We start from the raw sequence: 17,893 nt of genomic DNA, 5'->3' as shown, positions 1-17,893 counted from the left end.
GTAAATTTGGTAAGATTGTAATTCACGTCGGCAGTAATGACACCCGGTTACGCCATTTGGAGGTCACTAAAATTAACATTGAATCGGTGTGTAACTTTGCAAAAACAATGTCGGACTCTGTAGTTTTCTCTGGGCCCCTCCCCAATCAAACCGGGAGTGACATGTTTAGCCGCATGTTCTCCTTGAATTGCTGGCTGTCTGAGTGGTGTCCAAAAAATGAGGTGGGCTTCATAGATAATTGGCAAAGCTTCTGGGGAAAACCTGGTCTTGTTAGGAGAGACGGCATCCATCCCACTTTGGATGGAGTAGCTCTCATTTCTACAACCCCTGGCAAAAATTATGGAATCACCGGCCTCGGAAGATGTTCATTCAGTTGTTTAATTTTGTAGAAAAAAAGCAGATCACAGACATGACACAAAACTAAAGTCATTTCAAATGGCAACTTTCTGGCTTTAAGAAACACTATAAGAAATCAAGAAAAAAATATTATGGCAGTCAGTAACGGTTACTTTTTTAGACCAAGCAGAGGAAAAAAATATGGAATCATTCAATTCTGAGGAAAAAATTATGGAATCACCCTGTAAATTTTCATCCCCAAAACTAACACCTGCATCAAATCAGATCTGCTCGTTGACATTGACCCTGTGCCATGACATTGACCCTATGTGTCTTTTTGCAAGGAATGTTTTCGCAGTTTTTGCTCTATGGCAAGATGCATTATCATCTTGAAAAATGATTTCATCATCCCCAAACATCCTTTCAATTGTCCAAAATATCAATGTAAACTTGTGCATTTATTGATGATGTAATGACAGCCATCTCCCCAGTGCCTTTACCTGACATGCAGCCCCATATCATCAATGACTGTGGAAATTTACATGTTCTCTTCAGGCAGTCATCTTTATAAATCTCATTGGAACGGCACCAAACAAAAGTTCCAGCATCATCACCTTGCCCAATGCAGATTCGAGATTCATCACTGAATATGACTTTCATCCAGTCATCCACAGTCCACGATTGCTTTTCCTTAGCCCATTGTAACCTTGTTTTTTTTCTGTTTAGGTGTTAATGATGGCTTTCGTTTAGCTTTTCTGTATGTAAATCCCATTTCCTTTAGGCGGTTTCTTACAGTTCGGTCACAGACGTTGACTCCAGTTTCCTCCCATTCTTTCCTCATTTGTTTTGTTGTGCATTTTTCGATTTTTGAGACATATTGCTTTAAGTTTTCTGTCTTGACGCTTTGATGTCTTCCTTGGTCTACCAGTATGTTTGCCTTTAACAACCTTCTCATGTTGTTTGTATTTGGTCCAGAGTTTAGACACAGCTGACTGTGAACAACCAACATCTTTTGCAACATTGCATGATGATTTACCCTCTTTTAAGAGTTTGATAATCCTCTCCTTTGTTTCAATTGACATCTCCCGTGTTGGAGCCATGATTCATGTCAGTCCACTTGGTGCAACAGCTTTCCAAGGTGTGATCACTCCTTTTTAGATGCAGACTAACGAGCAGATTTGATTTGATGCAGGTGTTAGTTTTGGGGATGAAAATTTACAGGGTGATTCCATAATTTTTTCCTCAGAATTGAGTGATTCCATATTTTTTTCCTCTGCTTGGTCTAAAAAAGTAACCGTTACTGACTGCCACAATCTTTTTTTCTTGATTTCTTATAGTGTTTCTTAAATCCAGAAAGTTGCCATTTGAAATGACTTTAGTTTTGTGTCATGTCTGTGATCTGCTTTTTTTTCTACAAAATTAAACAACTGAATGAACATCCTCTGAGGCCGGTGATTCCATAATTTTTGCCAGGGGTTGTAGAAATCTGGCCAATTTTCTTAAATCCTCCAAACCATGACTATCCAGGGTTGGGACCAGGAAGCAGAGTTGTAGTCTTACACACTTTTGATTAGAGCATGCCATAGGTATTAAAGGCACTGCGCTGCGGTGGTTTGAATCATATTTATCTAATAGATTACAATTTGTTCATGTAAATGGGGAATCTTCTTCACAGACTAAGGTTAATTATGGAGTTCCACAAGGTTCTGTGCTAGGACCAATTTTATTCACTTTATACATGTTTCCCTTAGGCAGTATTATTAGACAGCATTGCTTAAATTTTCATTGTTACGCAGATGATACCCAGCTTTATCTATCCATGAAGCCAGAGGACACACACCAATTAGCTAAACTGCAGGATTGTCTTACAGACATAAAGACATGAATGACCTCTAATTTCCTGCTTTTAAACTCAGATAAAACTGAAGTTATTGTACATGGCCCCACAAATCTTAGAAACATGGTGTCTAACCAGATCCTTACTCTGGATGGCATTACCCTGACCTCTAGTAATACTGTGAATCTTGGAGTCATTTTTGATCAGGATATGTCATTCAATGCGCATATTAAACAAATATGTAGGACTGCTTTTTTGCATTTGCGCAATATCTCTAAAATTAGAAAGGTCTTGTCTCAGAGTGATGCTGAAAAACTAATACGTGCATTTATTTCCTCTAGGCTGGACTATTGTAATGCATTATTATCAGGTTGTCCTAAAAGTTCCCAGGGTGGCTGGGCACTCCCTTAGAGATAGGGCGAGGAGCTCGGTCACTTGGGAGGAGCTCGGAGTTGAGCCGCTGCTCCTCCAAGTCGAAAGGAGCCAGTTGAGGTGGCTCGGGCATCTTTTCCGGATGCCCCCTGGACGCCTCGCTGGAGAGGTGTTCCGGGCACGTCCCATCGGGAGGAGGCCCCGGGGAAGACCCAGGACACACTGGAGGGACTACGTCTCTTGGCTGGCTTGGGAACGTCTTGGGGTTCCTCCGGACGAGCTGGGGGAGGTGTGTGTGGATTGGGAGTTCTGGTCGGCTTTGCTTGAGCTGCTGCCCCCGCGACCCGACTCTGGGTAAAGCGGAAGAAAATGGATGGATGAATAGGTGAAGTTTCCGCTCTTCTTTTCAAGAAAATCCTTCTCTGTTCCACTCCACCATGAAGCTGTTTAAGTAGGGAGGGGTGTTTTTTCAAAAAATTTGTAAATCTATAAATGTTTGCATAGAATATGGAAATATACACAGAATAGCAGGATAAATTTTGGGTGATTTGGTTCCAAAAACCCATATGGACGGAGCCAGTGAAGATAATGGGTTTAAAAATCGCCAAAAATATCGCCGAAAATGTCATATCTTGAGAACCGCTGCACCTAGAGACTTGAAACTTGGCTCCAAATGTTGCTTGACCCCAAGTTTATATTCAACTTCTATAATAACAATAAGCCTATCTGGTGTTTTTAAGAGTAATTGACAAAAAAAAACTAATTTCAGTACATATGTTATGATCAATTGTAACAAACAAAATCTATGTAGTTTTTATTTCTGGAATATCAGTTGAGTATAATCATCACATGTAAAGAATGACATGGCCACAATGAACTGATTATAAGCTACAGAGTGGTTTTCTACGTCAACAGCACATATACGACACACGCGTTATTTGAAATTTTTAAACGCTCCGTCCATATGGGTTTTGGACCCAAATGACCCAAAATTTATCTTGCTATGGTTTATTCCGTGTATATTTCCATATTCCATGCAAACATTTATAGATTTTCAAATTTTTTGAAATAACACCCCTCCCTAGTTTAAGTGGTAATGCAACACAATAAACATGAATAAGCGAATTGCCCATCTTGGCCCACGTGGTGCATTGTGGTATTGGATAAAATACTGGCTACCAACCGAACCTGTGTAAACATGGTAAAGATGGAAGAATGCAACATAAATATGAACGATCGGTGCAGTTTAGATGATTTTAAAGATGGAAAATTGAATTTAAAGTTTTTTGGAAGGGCTGAGGTCTCCGTGTTCATGGGAAATGCCAAGATAAACTTATTGCATTAGTATACATCAAGGATTTGACAGAATTGTTGCACCCGGTCCACTGAAGCTGGCTGGTGGACTGGCAACAATACTGGTGTAAAACTGTGGCCTCCATACATGTATGCAGATATTGCTGAATATTTTATGGAAAATGAGAGAGCTCTCTTAAAGCAGCCACACAAGGAGTACAAGGAAGGTACCTCTTATCTTACCTGGGTACACAGTGTGTTTTCCTAACCTGTTATGCCTTAAATAAATAGAAAATAGCTGTTATTCCACAGAAACTTTGCTTCTGTAATCAGGACAATGATATTTTGAAATTTGTCTGTTTTCAAGAATATTCTCAATTCACCTTCACTACTACTGAGCAGTCTTGTAGAATATTCTTTAACTGCTAGAACTGACCAGAATTTTCTAGAAGTTTCCAGAATTATCTAGAAATTTCAAGAAACTTAGAACTTTCTAGAACGTTAAAAAAAAAATAAAATCAAAGTTTGTGCTGAATGTAGTCATTTTTCCTTAGACTTTAGACATAAGCAGTTGAAATATAACACTTAGAAGCCAGGAACAAAAATTGTTACATAGTGTAATTGATAAACTTACTATTTTAATCCTTCTCTTGCACCCTTCAGAGTTTTCTTCTCCGTAGGAAAGTTATGTAAAACAGTGGCTCACGTGTGGTTTTCAGATGTTTGTGCTCACAATTATGAACATCACACCATCTTTTACTACACTTTCAAGTATATAATATCTACTTGCACTGTCAACAATAGCGCAGTGTGCACCTGCCATGTTTAAACTTCACCTGAACATAAGGCTTCAGGTTTAAATACAATAGAAGCTACATGTGTCACATAACACACATAATCATGCTACCTGATTTTGGCAGCCAAATGAGAGTGAGGCTCAGAGTTCTCATATATGCACTAGTAATGCGAAAAGTGATCATTTTGTATGCGGTAGGGAGAATTACATGTACAGAGCTTGACCAAGTGGTTAATTCAAGTATGCGTTTCATAAAAAATGTACAACTGGTGATACTTAATATTTAAACAGACAGTATAGCAAAGTGGAAAATATCATTTTGTGACCATGCTTACAGAGTTCAAGTTTAGAGAGGTGTAAAGAGACAAAATTACATTTAAATTGTCACTGTCCAGATACTTATGGCCCTGACTGTACGTATGTGTGCATGTCTTTGCAGACTGTGCAGCTGTCCCTGCTCACTGAGCAAGGCATGGGGAAGGCTGTACAGGAGTTCATAGACAAAGATGAGAAAGATGCCATTGAAGAGCTAATTACATACCAGCTGGAGAAGACACAGCGCCACCTGCAGGCCAGGGGAGTCATCACAGAGCAGGATATCGATGCAGAGGTAGGATACAGAGTGCCATGAAGATAGTGGTATGTCTCAAAAAGAGGGACAACCACAAGATATCTCTCCAGGATAAAGCTTTAAAGATTCATATTCTTTGTGTGTGTGTGTGTGTGTGTGTGTGTGTGTGTGTGTGTGTGTGTGTGTGTGTGTGTGTGTGTGTGTGTGTGTGTGTGTGTGTGTGAGAGATTCGTGCTAGTTTCACACGTTGCTGTTGAAAGGCGAGATTATATGGCCTTATTTATTCAGTACTTCCTCAAACATTGGAGTGACGTTGCAAGCACACGAGCGTAGGTGGTAATAAAATGTGTTTGGAGGCAAAATTCCCAAACTCTTGTAGCAATAGCCACAGTGCTTTTTTTTTATCTTTTCAGAGAAAGAAGTGTACAGTTGTATCTTTTTTTTCTTTTCAAGTCCATAAGGGGAATATAGACATGCGCCCTGTAAGTGCGTGCATGCTTCCATATGCAAGGATTAAAGTTCTCCGTTGCTACGAAGGATTTCCGTCGATTGGGTTGCCAAAGGCCATATGTGACAAGGCTCGACAGTAATGCTTGCCTGCCCGACACTGGGGAGTGAACAGTGTGGTCGGATTTGTGCTCATGACCCTCACTTGCTCGAAATGGCAAGTTAATTTTTAGCTGCATTTAGAATGAAATCTGGTGGAAAAATCAGCATACTTCAGTGACGTTCCTGTGGGAGCAGAAGCATTTTTCTGATCGACTGTTTTAGGATCGATGAACCCGATTTTCTGATCATGCACATTCCTCCTCACTCATCTCTGTGTGGTGTCAGAGTGAACAGACACACACAACTCTGTGTGTGTGTGTGTGTGTGTGTGTGTGTGTGTGTGTGTGTGTGTGTGTGTATGAAGCAAGTGCAGCTTCATTTGGTCTCAAAATTTAGAGCAATGTTGAACAAAGAAAAAAGTCTGAAAAGCAGAGCAGTGATTAAGATATTAAATCCTCCAGTGTCTGTTACTGCTGTTACATTCAGAAATTAACAATTTATTTTACAGATTAAAGGTTGTTTCCTTGTTGATTCCTTGTGTTGGAGGCGTGGCGTAAACTGACTGCTGCTGCACAGAGAGGAGGGGAGGGGCGGGGACATAAGAGCAGAGTTCCTTGATTAGAGAGAGTGGCGTCAACTCAGAACATGTCGCCATTTTTGTTCCTACTGCGCTGAACTACTGAATGAACCTTTAATGTTTTCAATATTTTTTTTAAGCAGAGTTCCTTGATTAGAGAGAGTGGCGTCAACTCAGAACATGTCGCCATTTTGGTTCCTACTGCGCTGAACTACTGAATGAACCTTTAATGTTTTCAATATTTTTTTTAATCATTTAACCACATACAGCAGCACATCCAGGTGCAGGTGCTATCAAAATAAATATTAAAATAGATAAGATATCAAATTTACAATTTATGATGATTGATTTAATTACACTCAACAAAAATATAAACGCAACACTTTTGGTTTTGCTCCCATTTTGTATGAGATGAACTCAAAGATCTAAAACTTTTTCCACATACACAATATCACCATTTCCCTCAAATATTGTTCACAAACCAGTCTAAATCTGTGATAGTGAGCACTTCTCCTTTGCTGAGATAATCCATCCCACCTCACAGGTGTGCCATACCAAGATGCTGATTAGACACCATGATTAGTGCACAGGTGTGCCTTAGACTGTCCACAATAAAAGGCCACTCTGAAAGGTGCAGTTTTGTTTTATTGGGGGGGGATACCAGTCAGTATCTGGTGTGACCACCATTTGCCTCATGCAGTGCAACACATCTCCTTCGCATAGGGTTGATCAGGTTGTCAATTGTGGCCTGTGGAATGTTGGTCCACTCCTCTTCAATGGCTGTGCGAAGTTGCTGGATATTGGCAGGAACTGGTACACGCTGTCGTATACGCCGGTCCAGAGCATCCCAAACATGCTCAATGGGTGACATGTCCGGTGAGTATGCCGGCCATGGAAGAACTGGGACATTTTCAGCTTCCAAGAATTGTGTACAAATCCTTGCAACATGGGGCCGTGCATTATCCTGCTGCAACATGAGATGATGTTCTTGGATGTATGGCACAACAATGGGCCTCAGGATCTCATCACGGTATCTCTGTGCATTCAAAATGCCATCAATAAAATGCACCTGTGTTCTTCGTCCATAACAGACGCCTGCCCATACCATAACCCCACCGCCAGCATGGGCCACTCGATCCACAACATTGACATCAGAAAACCGCTCACCCCACACGACGCGACACACGCTGTCTGCCATCTGCCCTGAACAGTGTGAACCGGGATTCATCTGTGAAGAGAACACCTCTCCAACGTGCCAAACGCCAGTGAATGTGAGCATTTGCCCACTCAAGTCGGTTACGACGACGAACTGGAGTCAGGTCGAGACCCCGATGAGGACGACGAGCATGCAGATGAGCTTCCCTGAGACGGTTTCTGACAGTTTGTGCAGAAATTCTTTGGTTATGCAAACCGATTGTTTCAGCAGCTGTCCGAGTGGCTGGTCTCAGACGATCTTGCAGGTGAACATGCTGGATGTGGAGGTCCTGGGCTGGTGTGGTTACACGTTGGCTGCGTTTGTGAGGCTGGTTGGATGTACTGCCAAATTCTCTGAAACGCCTTTGGAGACGGCTTATGGTAGAGAAATGAACATTCAATACACGAGCAACAGCTCTGGTTGACATTCCTGCTGTCAGCATGCCAATTGCACGCTCCCTCAAATCTTGCGACATCTGTGGCATTGTGCTGTGTGATAAAACTGCACCTTTCAGAGTGGCCTTTTATTGTGGGTAGTCTAAGGCACACCTGTGCACTAATCATGGTGTCTAATCAGCATATTGATATGGCACACCTGTGAGGTGGGCTGGATTATCTCAGCAAAGGAGAAGTGCTCACTATCACAGATTTAGACTGGTTTGTGAACAATATTTGAGGGAAATGGTGATATTGTGTATGTGGAAAAAGTTTTAGTTATTTGAGTTCATCTTATACAAAATAGGAGCAAAACCAAAAGTGTTGCGTTTATATTTTTGTTGAGTGTAATTTAAAGCCTGATTTATGCATCTGCAGCTTTGTAATTCCGTGTCATGCAGTGATGTGCGTGACAGTTTAAAGTTCTCCGTCTCTGGATTATGCTTTATTCTGGACTACTTTGACCCTCCCAACAAGCTTTTCTTTATACAATCATCACCTCCAAATCAAAGGTAAGCTGTACATTTTCCACTTTTAACGACTTCGTGCTGTAAATGTGCAGACTTTTCTGATCCATTTGTAATCAGCGCTTGCACTGTAAAAACTTATAATATGATGGGAGATGCGGGGTGAGTAAAAGCAGAAAAGTATAAAATCACAGCCTTTTGTGTCCGATTTAATAGGTGCACGTCAGGCTTCAGGTCCCAGTCTGAACATGGTTTGAAAAACTAAACAGTCTGACTTTTAATCACAGAAATGAATGATCCCACTTTCTTAAAATCGGCAAGACTCAGAGCTGAACTTTAATTTGTACATCTGCATGTCCAGACTGCTCAAGGTTTTTAATGGAAATACATTGCGATCGGACAGGACATTTTATCTGATGTGAGCAAAATGTTGTACAAAATCTGTTATATGTATAAAACAGACAAAATTAGTTTTCAATGACCAGGTCAGATTTTCCTCTGAATTTTTTTTTCTGCCAAATGTATTTGATCCATTATCAAAATGTAATCTGCGTGCGCACTGTAAATACTATTATAATATGATGGCAGACGAAGCAGTGAAAGCAGCAAAGTGTGAAATCACAGCCTTTTGTGTCTGATTTAACAGGCTCACATCAGCCTGCGGGTCAGAGTTTTAGTACGTTATAAAAAAAAAACAGTCAGATTTTTAATCATGGAAATGACTCCGGTCCCACATGCGAGGGGTAATGGAAAGACATTGCGATCGGACGTGACATTTTATCCGATGTGAGCAAAAAATCCATTGTACAAAATCCATTATATACAATGTTTATTACATGGAAAACAATACAAAAACTTTGGGACTTTCTTGTCCGGTGACTGTGAATATCTGGTTTATACGATGACGGTTTAGTTGCCTTTTACTGCACATGGGACTGAACAATAAATTTACCTCTCAAAGCTCTGATGATGATGTTGGCTTTGATCCCACACAGCTGACTTTATTTTCCAAATTTTTCTTCTGTTTGGATCTGAAGGGAATCTGTATATCTTGAAGCCCTTGTTGTGTCTATTTGTGCATCCAAATGCACAGCAACCCGGCATTTTCAGCGACTAAATAAAAAAAATTAGCTGGATTTACATGCAGATAGAATAACAGCGAATGCTATTTTGAACCCAAAATGGCACCATGATTCACGTGACCGATTTTTTTTTTTTCTCAACTCGTCATGTCACCACTCTCTCTAATCAAAGCACGGGGGTTCACGTTATGTCCATCCAGCGCAAATATGTTTTTAACCTTTTAAGCATTATTCATGGCCTATGTGTAATGTCAAAGAATCATATTTAACTTAAATTACCATAAGTTGTGACTCTTAGTACAGTGTTTTCAGGCGGTTTGAGTGTTTGGACTCAGATATGTTTTGACGTGTTTCGTAGGTAGGATGAAATGTTAGGATGCTGGTACTTTGAACAAAAGTGAGATTTTGGCCTTGTCCACACAGTAAAGGCACAATAACATTATGTTGACTAATGGCATAATCAAAAACATGGCTGGTTTTGTAAATTGTGTTGGTAGCATGGCCCAAGCAGAGGGTCGCCCCTTTGAGTCTGGTCTGCTTGAGGTTTCTTCCTCAGAGGGAGTTTTTCCTTACCACTGTTGCCTATGTGCTTGATCTGGGGGTTGTTAAGATTAGACCTCGTGTGAAGCGCCTTGAGGCAACTTTGTTGTGATTTGGCTCTATATAAATGAAAATAGATTGAAATTGAAACTGGAAGAAAAGGACGAACTTAGAGATTGCTTCTCAAACTATGTGAGGAAGCTGAATGCATCTGGTGTCATGACCACTTGAAGTACACGTCATGTAGAAAACAGCCTCGGTGACTACACCAAAACAGTGAAACACAAAGTTCCCCAAAATTCTGTGCAATCAACAAAACAACTTCCAGCAATGTTTCTCACCACAAAGAAGGTTATCAACAGTCAGTTCTTTGTAAAAATTAACTGATTTTCAAAACGATATTTCCCAAATTTCTTAATGAAGTGATGATTTCCCTGTTAATTTTGGGTTTTTGCTGAAAGACTGATCATGTGTTTTTCACGCATTGACAGTGCTTAAAAAGCTGGTCGCCAGCTGCTTAGTGTGACCTGATTTCACTTTGAGCAACCTGGAAATGGCTCTGAACTACTTAAAATATTGAAACACCTCGTATTGGTTCAGTAACAGCTTAGTTCAATCAAGCTGTTTCATTCTCGCTGATACATAATAAAGCAGCACTGACATGCAATTTTAAAATTATTTTAAAATTGATTATTTTACCTCATATCATATAGAACGTCACTGTTTTGGGAAAAAAAACTGATGTAAAAAAATTTCAGTCAGAAGATTTTTTTTTTTTTTTTTGCTTTAATCCCTGAATGTGTCAGTTATACTTTCTTGTGCCTAGGATGATGTGTTGCAAAATTCAATGGATTTTCACCAAATATGATTCAGACAAGACTTTCTGTGTAGGCTCTCAGTTGTCCAGGTGGTTTCCATAGTAGAGAAGCTTGAATCTTCGACTGGACTGGGTTGCTTGACGCGAGGACGTTTCGCTTCAAATCGCAGAAGCTTCCTCAGTTAAAATTCTTGCTCTGGTGGTCTGACTTCTGTCTTGACTCTTGTAGAGAAGAATAATTAAGAAGTCACAAAAGCTGGAGTTTTAAACCTAACCAGACCCCTCCTACCGAGAGGCAGACTGCTAAGGCTAGTGACTAAACAATAGCTCTAATTAACACCTATTGTGCTGTAGTTAGCACCCTCCTAATGACAGGGCAGCTGTCCCTCTCCTGATGGCTCCCTTGACGACTCTGCTGATGACGTGAATGGAGTCATTCACGTCATCAGCTGAGGCTGTCTCAGCGGTGAGGCAGAGACTGCTGGAGGATGTGTCTCTACTTGAAAGGACCAAACTCACACCAGACCACATCTGCCAACTCTTGGAGATCTGTCAAAGCAGTTTCAGTCTTTTGTGCATGGTAATGAGTCATTCACGTCATCAGCAGAGTCGTCAAGAGAGCCACAGCTGCCCTGTCATTAGGAGGGTGCTAACTAGAGCACAATAGGCTCTAATTAGAGCTATTGTTTAGTCACTAGCCTTAGCAGTCTGCCTCTCGGTAGGAGGGGTCTGGTTAGGTTTAAAACTCCAGCTTTTGTGACTTCGGATCATTCTTCTCGACAAGAGTCAAGACAGAAGTCAGACCACCAGAGCAAGAATTTTAACTAAGGAAGTTTCTGTGATTTGAAGCGAAACATCCTTGCGTCAAGCAACCCAGTCCAGTCGAAGATTCAAGCTTCTCTACTATTCAGACAAGACCTTACAAGGACCACCTACTTTGCTGAGCACTGAACACTTTGCTGATGACTTGGAAAAAATTCTTCTGAGTTTCACCAAATTTGAGCTGGATGTCCACGGTGTGTGTCAGTCAGAGCAGGCTGACTTTGAGTATTATTTTGTTTCACGAAGACCATCTTCTTAAGACTGTCCACTTTACTGAACAGAGTATTGATTACTGTAATTTATTAACCCTCAGCAGCCATAGTGGTTTTTATTTATTGTTGTTTTTGGTTTTGTATCAACTGGCTCATTTTCATATTCCTGCCGTGATCAATCGGCCACAAGCACACCCACTAATATTTGGTCAACATATTAGTTATTTTTAGGGATGTCCCGATCAGGTTTTTTTTTTTGGCCCCGATCCGATTCAGAGTCATCTGATTTTGAGTATCTGCTGATACCGAGTCCCGATCCGATACTTTAAAAAACTTAATGAACAAATGCTAAATATATAATAATTTCATTTTAATCACCTTATTTTATTATTTATCACTTAAACAGGGCACTTCTCCTTGAGGTAGCTTGAACAATCAAGTAATAATCTACCAGACTTAAAAAATGTACAAATTTCCATGTTATTTTATTTGTCTAAAAATAAATGTCAAAGGTTCCTTATGTTAAACAAGAAATGATCTAATCTGAAATAACAGGTGGTTTTAATTTATAGATGAAAGGTTTTTAAAGAACCATTTATTGATTTAGGTATTTTAATTACAAGTGTATTACAACTTTTTTAAACAGTAATCAGAAATTGTGAGGTAACAAACAACAACAAAAAACATTTCCAAGGATTTTTCTTCAGACACGTGGTTTCTGCACTGATCTGTGGTTCAAATCCCCGCCTGACTGGAAAAGAAGAGATGGAAAGTCCACGTTGCTTTTTCGAGCTGTGCCCGACTGGGCTCCGTGGCAAGCCCAGCCACTAGGTGCTCACTGATGGGCCCTACATCCAGGCCTGGCTCCGGATGAGTGCCTGGGTTTCCTCCTCGCAAGGTCACATTTCCTCTAGCTCATTTTATCATGGTGTATCTTAATAAGGTAATAAGGTTTTCTGATACTCTTAATAAGTATCAGAAAACAAAATACGTGCTCCAGGGAATATCTTGTAATTTGCAAAATGCGTTTTCTTGTGTTCATTGTTCAGTAGCGTATGTGTTTCCTGACAAAAGGATAATTCTTTGGACCATGTTAAAGAACAAATCTCTTCATTTTGAAATGTGCCGTCAGCATTTTAAGGGGAGAAAAAAACGTTGCAGTCCATCAGAGTGATTATTTTTCTTTTTTTTTTGTGCTATCAGGTCCGACTGTTCAGAGATTCAAAGAAGAACACCACTGAGGAAGAGAATGACATCAGAGAAGTAAGTACGATCCAGTACGGTCTGTCTGTGTGGTGACACAAAACTTGTTGACTGTTTTATGTTTCTTCTGTGAATGATTCTCACTTTATCTTTATTTCTCTTCCATTCATGTTTTGTCTTTCTGTTTCTTAGGCTATGAACAGAGCTAAAGCTCACCGTTTGGAGCGTGGCGAGCAGGACATAACTGATGAATTAGCTGATGTTGATAGTATGATGGACTCTGATGAGGGCTCAGCCCCGCTCCCTCCCTCTGAACGAGGCAGAGGGGGGGGCAGCAGAGGGCGAGGTGGCCGTGGGAGGGGACGAGGTGAGTTACAGTATGTGCTCTAAGCTCCTTAATTGCACCATTTTTATTAATTTTTTTTATCAGCCGGTCCTTGTCATCATCTGCAAAAAAACAATAAATACTCAAATCTTGTCAGCTTTATTGTTCATTACATTAGCACAAGATCTCAGAACAGAGACACCATCAACCTAACAAGTCACTGAATTAAACGTGCAGACAGACATGCAGTTTATGACACAGTTTAAGGGCACAAGACAGAAATATACACAATTAACAATTCTATACAGCAGTGCACTGATTATTTTCAAAAACAAAGGGTAAAGCCGCTGCATCACTATATCCAAACATACAATCAGGATGTTTATTGAATGTGGATAACTTAAATGTTATTTATTATTCTTTGTATTGATGGACATGAAATGACAAAGTCAACATTGTGGCACATCCATATGGATTAAACGCACCTGAACAATGAAAGTGACAGAAGACGTGTCTGAAGGAAGGGTTACCTGCAAGAACGTCAGTTGCTTCATGTGGAAATGTAGTTATAAAATTCCATAATGGCAGTGGTATATCATAAAATTACAGATATGTTTATTGCAGGTAAAGCATTTATTTTGGAGGGATTCCATGGGAAATACAGTGGGCAAAAAAGTATTTAGTCAGTCCCTGATTGTGCAAGTTCTCCTACTTAGAAAGATGAGAGAGGTCTGTAATTTTTGACATAGGTACACTATGAGAGACAAAATGAGAAAAATATCCAGAAAATCATTGTAGGATTTTTAAAGAATTTATTTGTAAATTATGGTGGAAAATACGTATTTGGTCAATAACAAAAGTTCAACTCAGTACTTTGTAACATAATCTTTGTTGGCAATGACAGAGGTCAAACGTTTCCTGTAAGTCTTCACCAGGTTTGCACACACTGTAGCTGGTATTTTGGCCCATTCCTCCATGCAGATCTCCTCTAGAGCAGTGATGTTTTGGGGCTGTCGCACTTGCTGGGCAACATGGACTGTCAACACCCTCAACAAATTTTCTATGGAGTTGAGGTCTGGAGACTGGCTTGGCCACTCCAGGACCTTGTCATGCTTTTTACGGTGTTGTGTTTGGGATCATTGTCATGCTTGAAGACCCAGCCACGTTGCATCTTCAATACTGTCACTGATGGAAGGAGGTTTTAGCTTAAAATCTTACGATACATGGTCACGTTCATTCTTCCCTTAACACGGATCAGTTGTCCTGTCCCCTTTGCAGAAAAACAGCCCCAAAGCATGATGTTTCCACCCCCATGCTTCACAGTAGATATGGTGTTCTTGGAATGCAACTCAGCATTCTTCTTCCTCCAAACACGATGAGTTGAGTTTTTACCAAAATGTTCTATGTTGGTTTCATCTGACCACATGATATTCTCCCAGTCCTCTTCTGGATCATCCATATGCTCTCTGGGAAACTTCAGACGGGCTTGGACACGTACTGGCTTAAGCAGGGGGACACACCTGGCACTGCAGGATTTGAGTCCCTCTTTGCATAGTGTGTAGCCTTTGTTACTTTGGTCCCAGCTCTCTGCAGGTCATTCATCAGGTCCACCCGTGTAGTTCTGGGATTTTTGTTCACCATTCTCATGATCATTTTGACCCCACGGGATGACATCTTGCGTGGACCCCCAGATCGAGGGAGATTATTAAAGGTCTTGTATGTCTTCCATTTTCTTACAATTGCTCCCACAATTGATTTATTCACACCAACCTGCTTGACTATTGTAGATTCACTCTTCTCAGCCTGGTGCGCATCTACAATGTTCTTCTTGGTGTCCTTTGACAGCTCTTTGGTCTTGGCCATGGTTGAGTTTGGAGTCTGACTGTTTGAGGCTGTGGATAGGTGTCTTTTATACAGATAACGAGTTCCAACAGATGCCATTAATACAGGTGGTGGACAGAAGAGCTTCTTAAAGAAGTTATAGGTCTGTGAGAGCCAGAAATCGTGCTTGTTTGTGGGTGACCAAATACTTATTTTCCACCATAATTTACAAATAAATTCTTTAAAAATCCTACAATGTGATTTTCTGGATTTTTTTTCTCATTTTGTCTCTCACAATTGAAGTGTACCTATGTTGAAAATTACAAACCTCTCTCATCTTTCTAAGTAGGAGAACTTGCACAATCAGGGGCTGACTAAATACTTTTTGGCCCCACTGTATAGTAAGTTTCTCTGCTCAGTAACAACGCTGCCGTCAGGCGGAGGTCTTGGAAATTAAAGCAGTCCTGAGTTATGGTTTGGTGTATAAATAAAATTAATACTGATAGAATAACTCCATTAATGTCAATTTTGTCATTTGTACAAAGTTAAAATATAACATATATCTTTTAATGTTGAATAATGCACTAATTATGAAATTTTTAACAAATACAGACAGATGGTAAAGGATTCTGGGTAAAATGTGCCTCCACTAACACTGATTGGTTGACTCATTCATTCCAACACATTAATGTGAGGTGTGTTGTGTGTTGGTGTTTACAGATAAATGTGCTTTTGTAAAATATGCCATTTTTTATTTGTAAAAAAACCCCCCAAAAAGGCATATTCTGAATTCTTACATGAATTTGGTGCATTCATCTCTAACTTGTCAACTAGTGTAGATAACATTCTGATAATTGGTGCCTTTAACTTCATATAAATCAGCCTTCTGATCCCCTCTGCAAATCATTTATGGAAATTGTGGATGCATTAGGATTTCGGCAATGCATTCGGGACTCGACGCACATTAGTGGAAATTCCCTGGATTTGGTTCTTGCACGAATATTGACATCATGCGTCTTACTTCAATGGTCTCTGATCACTCACTTATTAAGTTTACAGCTTTGCTGCCGTGTTTAGTGGGACAACAACCAAACTATCACTACGGCGATGCATCAATTCCTCAACTAAGACTGAACTTGAAGCTAGACTGCCTGATGTCTTAGCTTCACATTTGGCAAATACCCAATCAGTAGACAGTCTTGTAGATAGTTTAAAGTGGATATGACACTTAAAGACAACATAGTCTTATTACATGTAACAAAGGTTATATAATTCGGTCAACCTAAACGTTTTAGGAAAGTGTACGCGGTTCTCCCGTTATATATAACATTTGAACGTCCCGCCACTGAAAAATGTGCACGCCCCGTGATCAGCTTCCCGCTGAGCACCAAGCCTAAAATACGTCACTACGTGTAGACCATATCGGCTTGCGCGCCTGGCGGCCGTTGTTTACACTTTGTTTAGCGGAAGAAACTTTGATTAAACACAGCTCTCAGGGACTTGTTTGTCGATATGCCTGACCAGTGTGTCACAGCATATTGCACAAACACAAGGGCGAAAGGTTTTAGCCTTTTCAAGTCCAGGCTGATTGATCGAAAGCCACGGTGTTGTGTGATGCACGACAGCAGACACTTTCCCGAGAGCAGACACTTTCCTCTACCGTCTCCGTGTTCTCACTGCTCACAGGAACACATAAAATGTCAACCCCAAATAATATGTTCACAATAATCTTGAAATGGTCAAGGAACTTACGTAGTAAACATGGCGCCGGCACGTAAACACGGCGCCGGCACGTTCACTGTTGTTTTTGGCGATCTTTTTCGAAACGTTCGCCGTTTATTTCCTATTCTTTCATGAAAATAACGTAACTAAACATGGATGAATGCAATGCAAGGCACTCGAAAACGGCAAAAACCCGAAGGTAATGACGGTGGTCCGCAAGTAATAGCTACACTGTCGCGGCTCCGGAACAGTAACAAAGGCGGTAAACAGACGCTCAAATCGAAAATGGTATACAGTAATTAGAGTGTTATAAACAGCAGCAACAAAAATCAAAGCCTCCCTTACCATTCCATATTTTGCAGCCTTTCAAAATGACGCGCAAAGCCTCCACGCGGCTTTCCATGGCAAAATCTCTTGTTAAAAGGGAAATCTGCTGGAAAATGGCTGATGTCCAGCTCTTGTGATAACCAGAGAAAGAGCACACGACGGTCTCGTATCCACAGAGCCATCAGCTCAGAAATGGTCCGTGGCTTGTGCCGTGTTGTTGCAGCTCGGAGCGCGGCGCGCTGAGCGTCCTTAAAGGGGTCCTTAAAGGGGTCCTTAAAGCTGTACTAACAGACCTTATTCTCTGTGAAGCCCGTAAAATTTTCACCGAAAGCCAGATAAATTTTTCGAATAGTTTCCAGGTGCCAGTCTCTAACAGCTTCTGAAAAAATTCTGATGGAAAAAACCCCCAAATCACTCCGCCATTTCCAGACAATGAAAATCCGACGACGGGGCGGGACCACTCCTTCCACAAGGCGTGCTCACAGGCGAATGACGTCACCGACAGGCGTGGAAAAACTCACGCATGCGCACAAGGGTTCAAGCTTGTCTGACGTGAAAACATATGAATCAAATCCATATAGTTAAACAAAAAATA

At 40.6% G+C, this 17,893-nt stretch overlaps 1 protein-coding gene across 1 annotated transcript in view; it reads left to right on the top strand.

The window, feature by feature from the left end:
- Positions 1 to 17,893, top strand: part of mre11a (MRE11 homolog A, double strand break repair nuclease) — a 59,131-nt gene that overhangs the window by 6,403 nt on the left and 34,835 nt on the right. Inside the window, exons 13-15 of the mRNA XM_034169273.1 lie at positions 5,074 to 5,244; positions 13,104 to 13,163; positions 13,296 to 13,470. Coding sequence (XP_034025164.1) covers positions 5,074 to 5,244; positions 13,104 to 13,163; positions 13,296 to 13,470 — 406 coding nt within the window. The remainder of the gene's footprint in view (positions 1 to 5,073; positions 5,245 to 13,103; positions 13,164 to 13,295; positions 13,471 to 17,893) is intronic.

The sequence above is a fragment of the Thalassophryne amazonica genome, chromosome 4, assembly GCF_902500255.1.
Source record: "Thalassophryne amazonica chromosome 4, fThaAma1.1, whole genome shotgun sequence".
Classification (NCBI taxonomy): domain Eukaryota; kingdom Metazoa; phylum Chordata; class Actinopteri; order Batrachoidiformes; family Batrachoididae; genus Thalassophryne; species Thalassophryne amazonica.
Note: the sequence above shows the minus strand (reverse complement) of the source record. Positions and strands in the feature narration are given on the sequence as shown.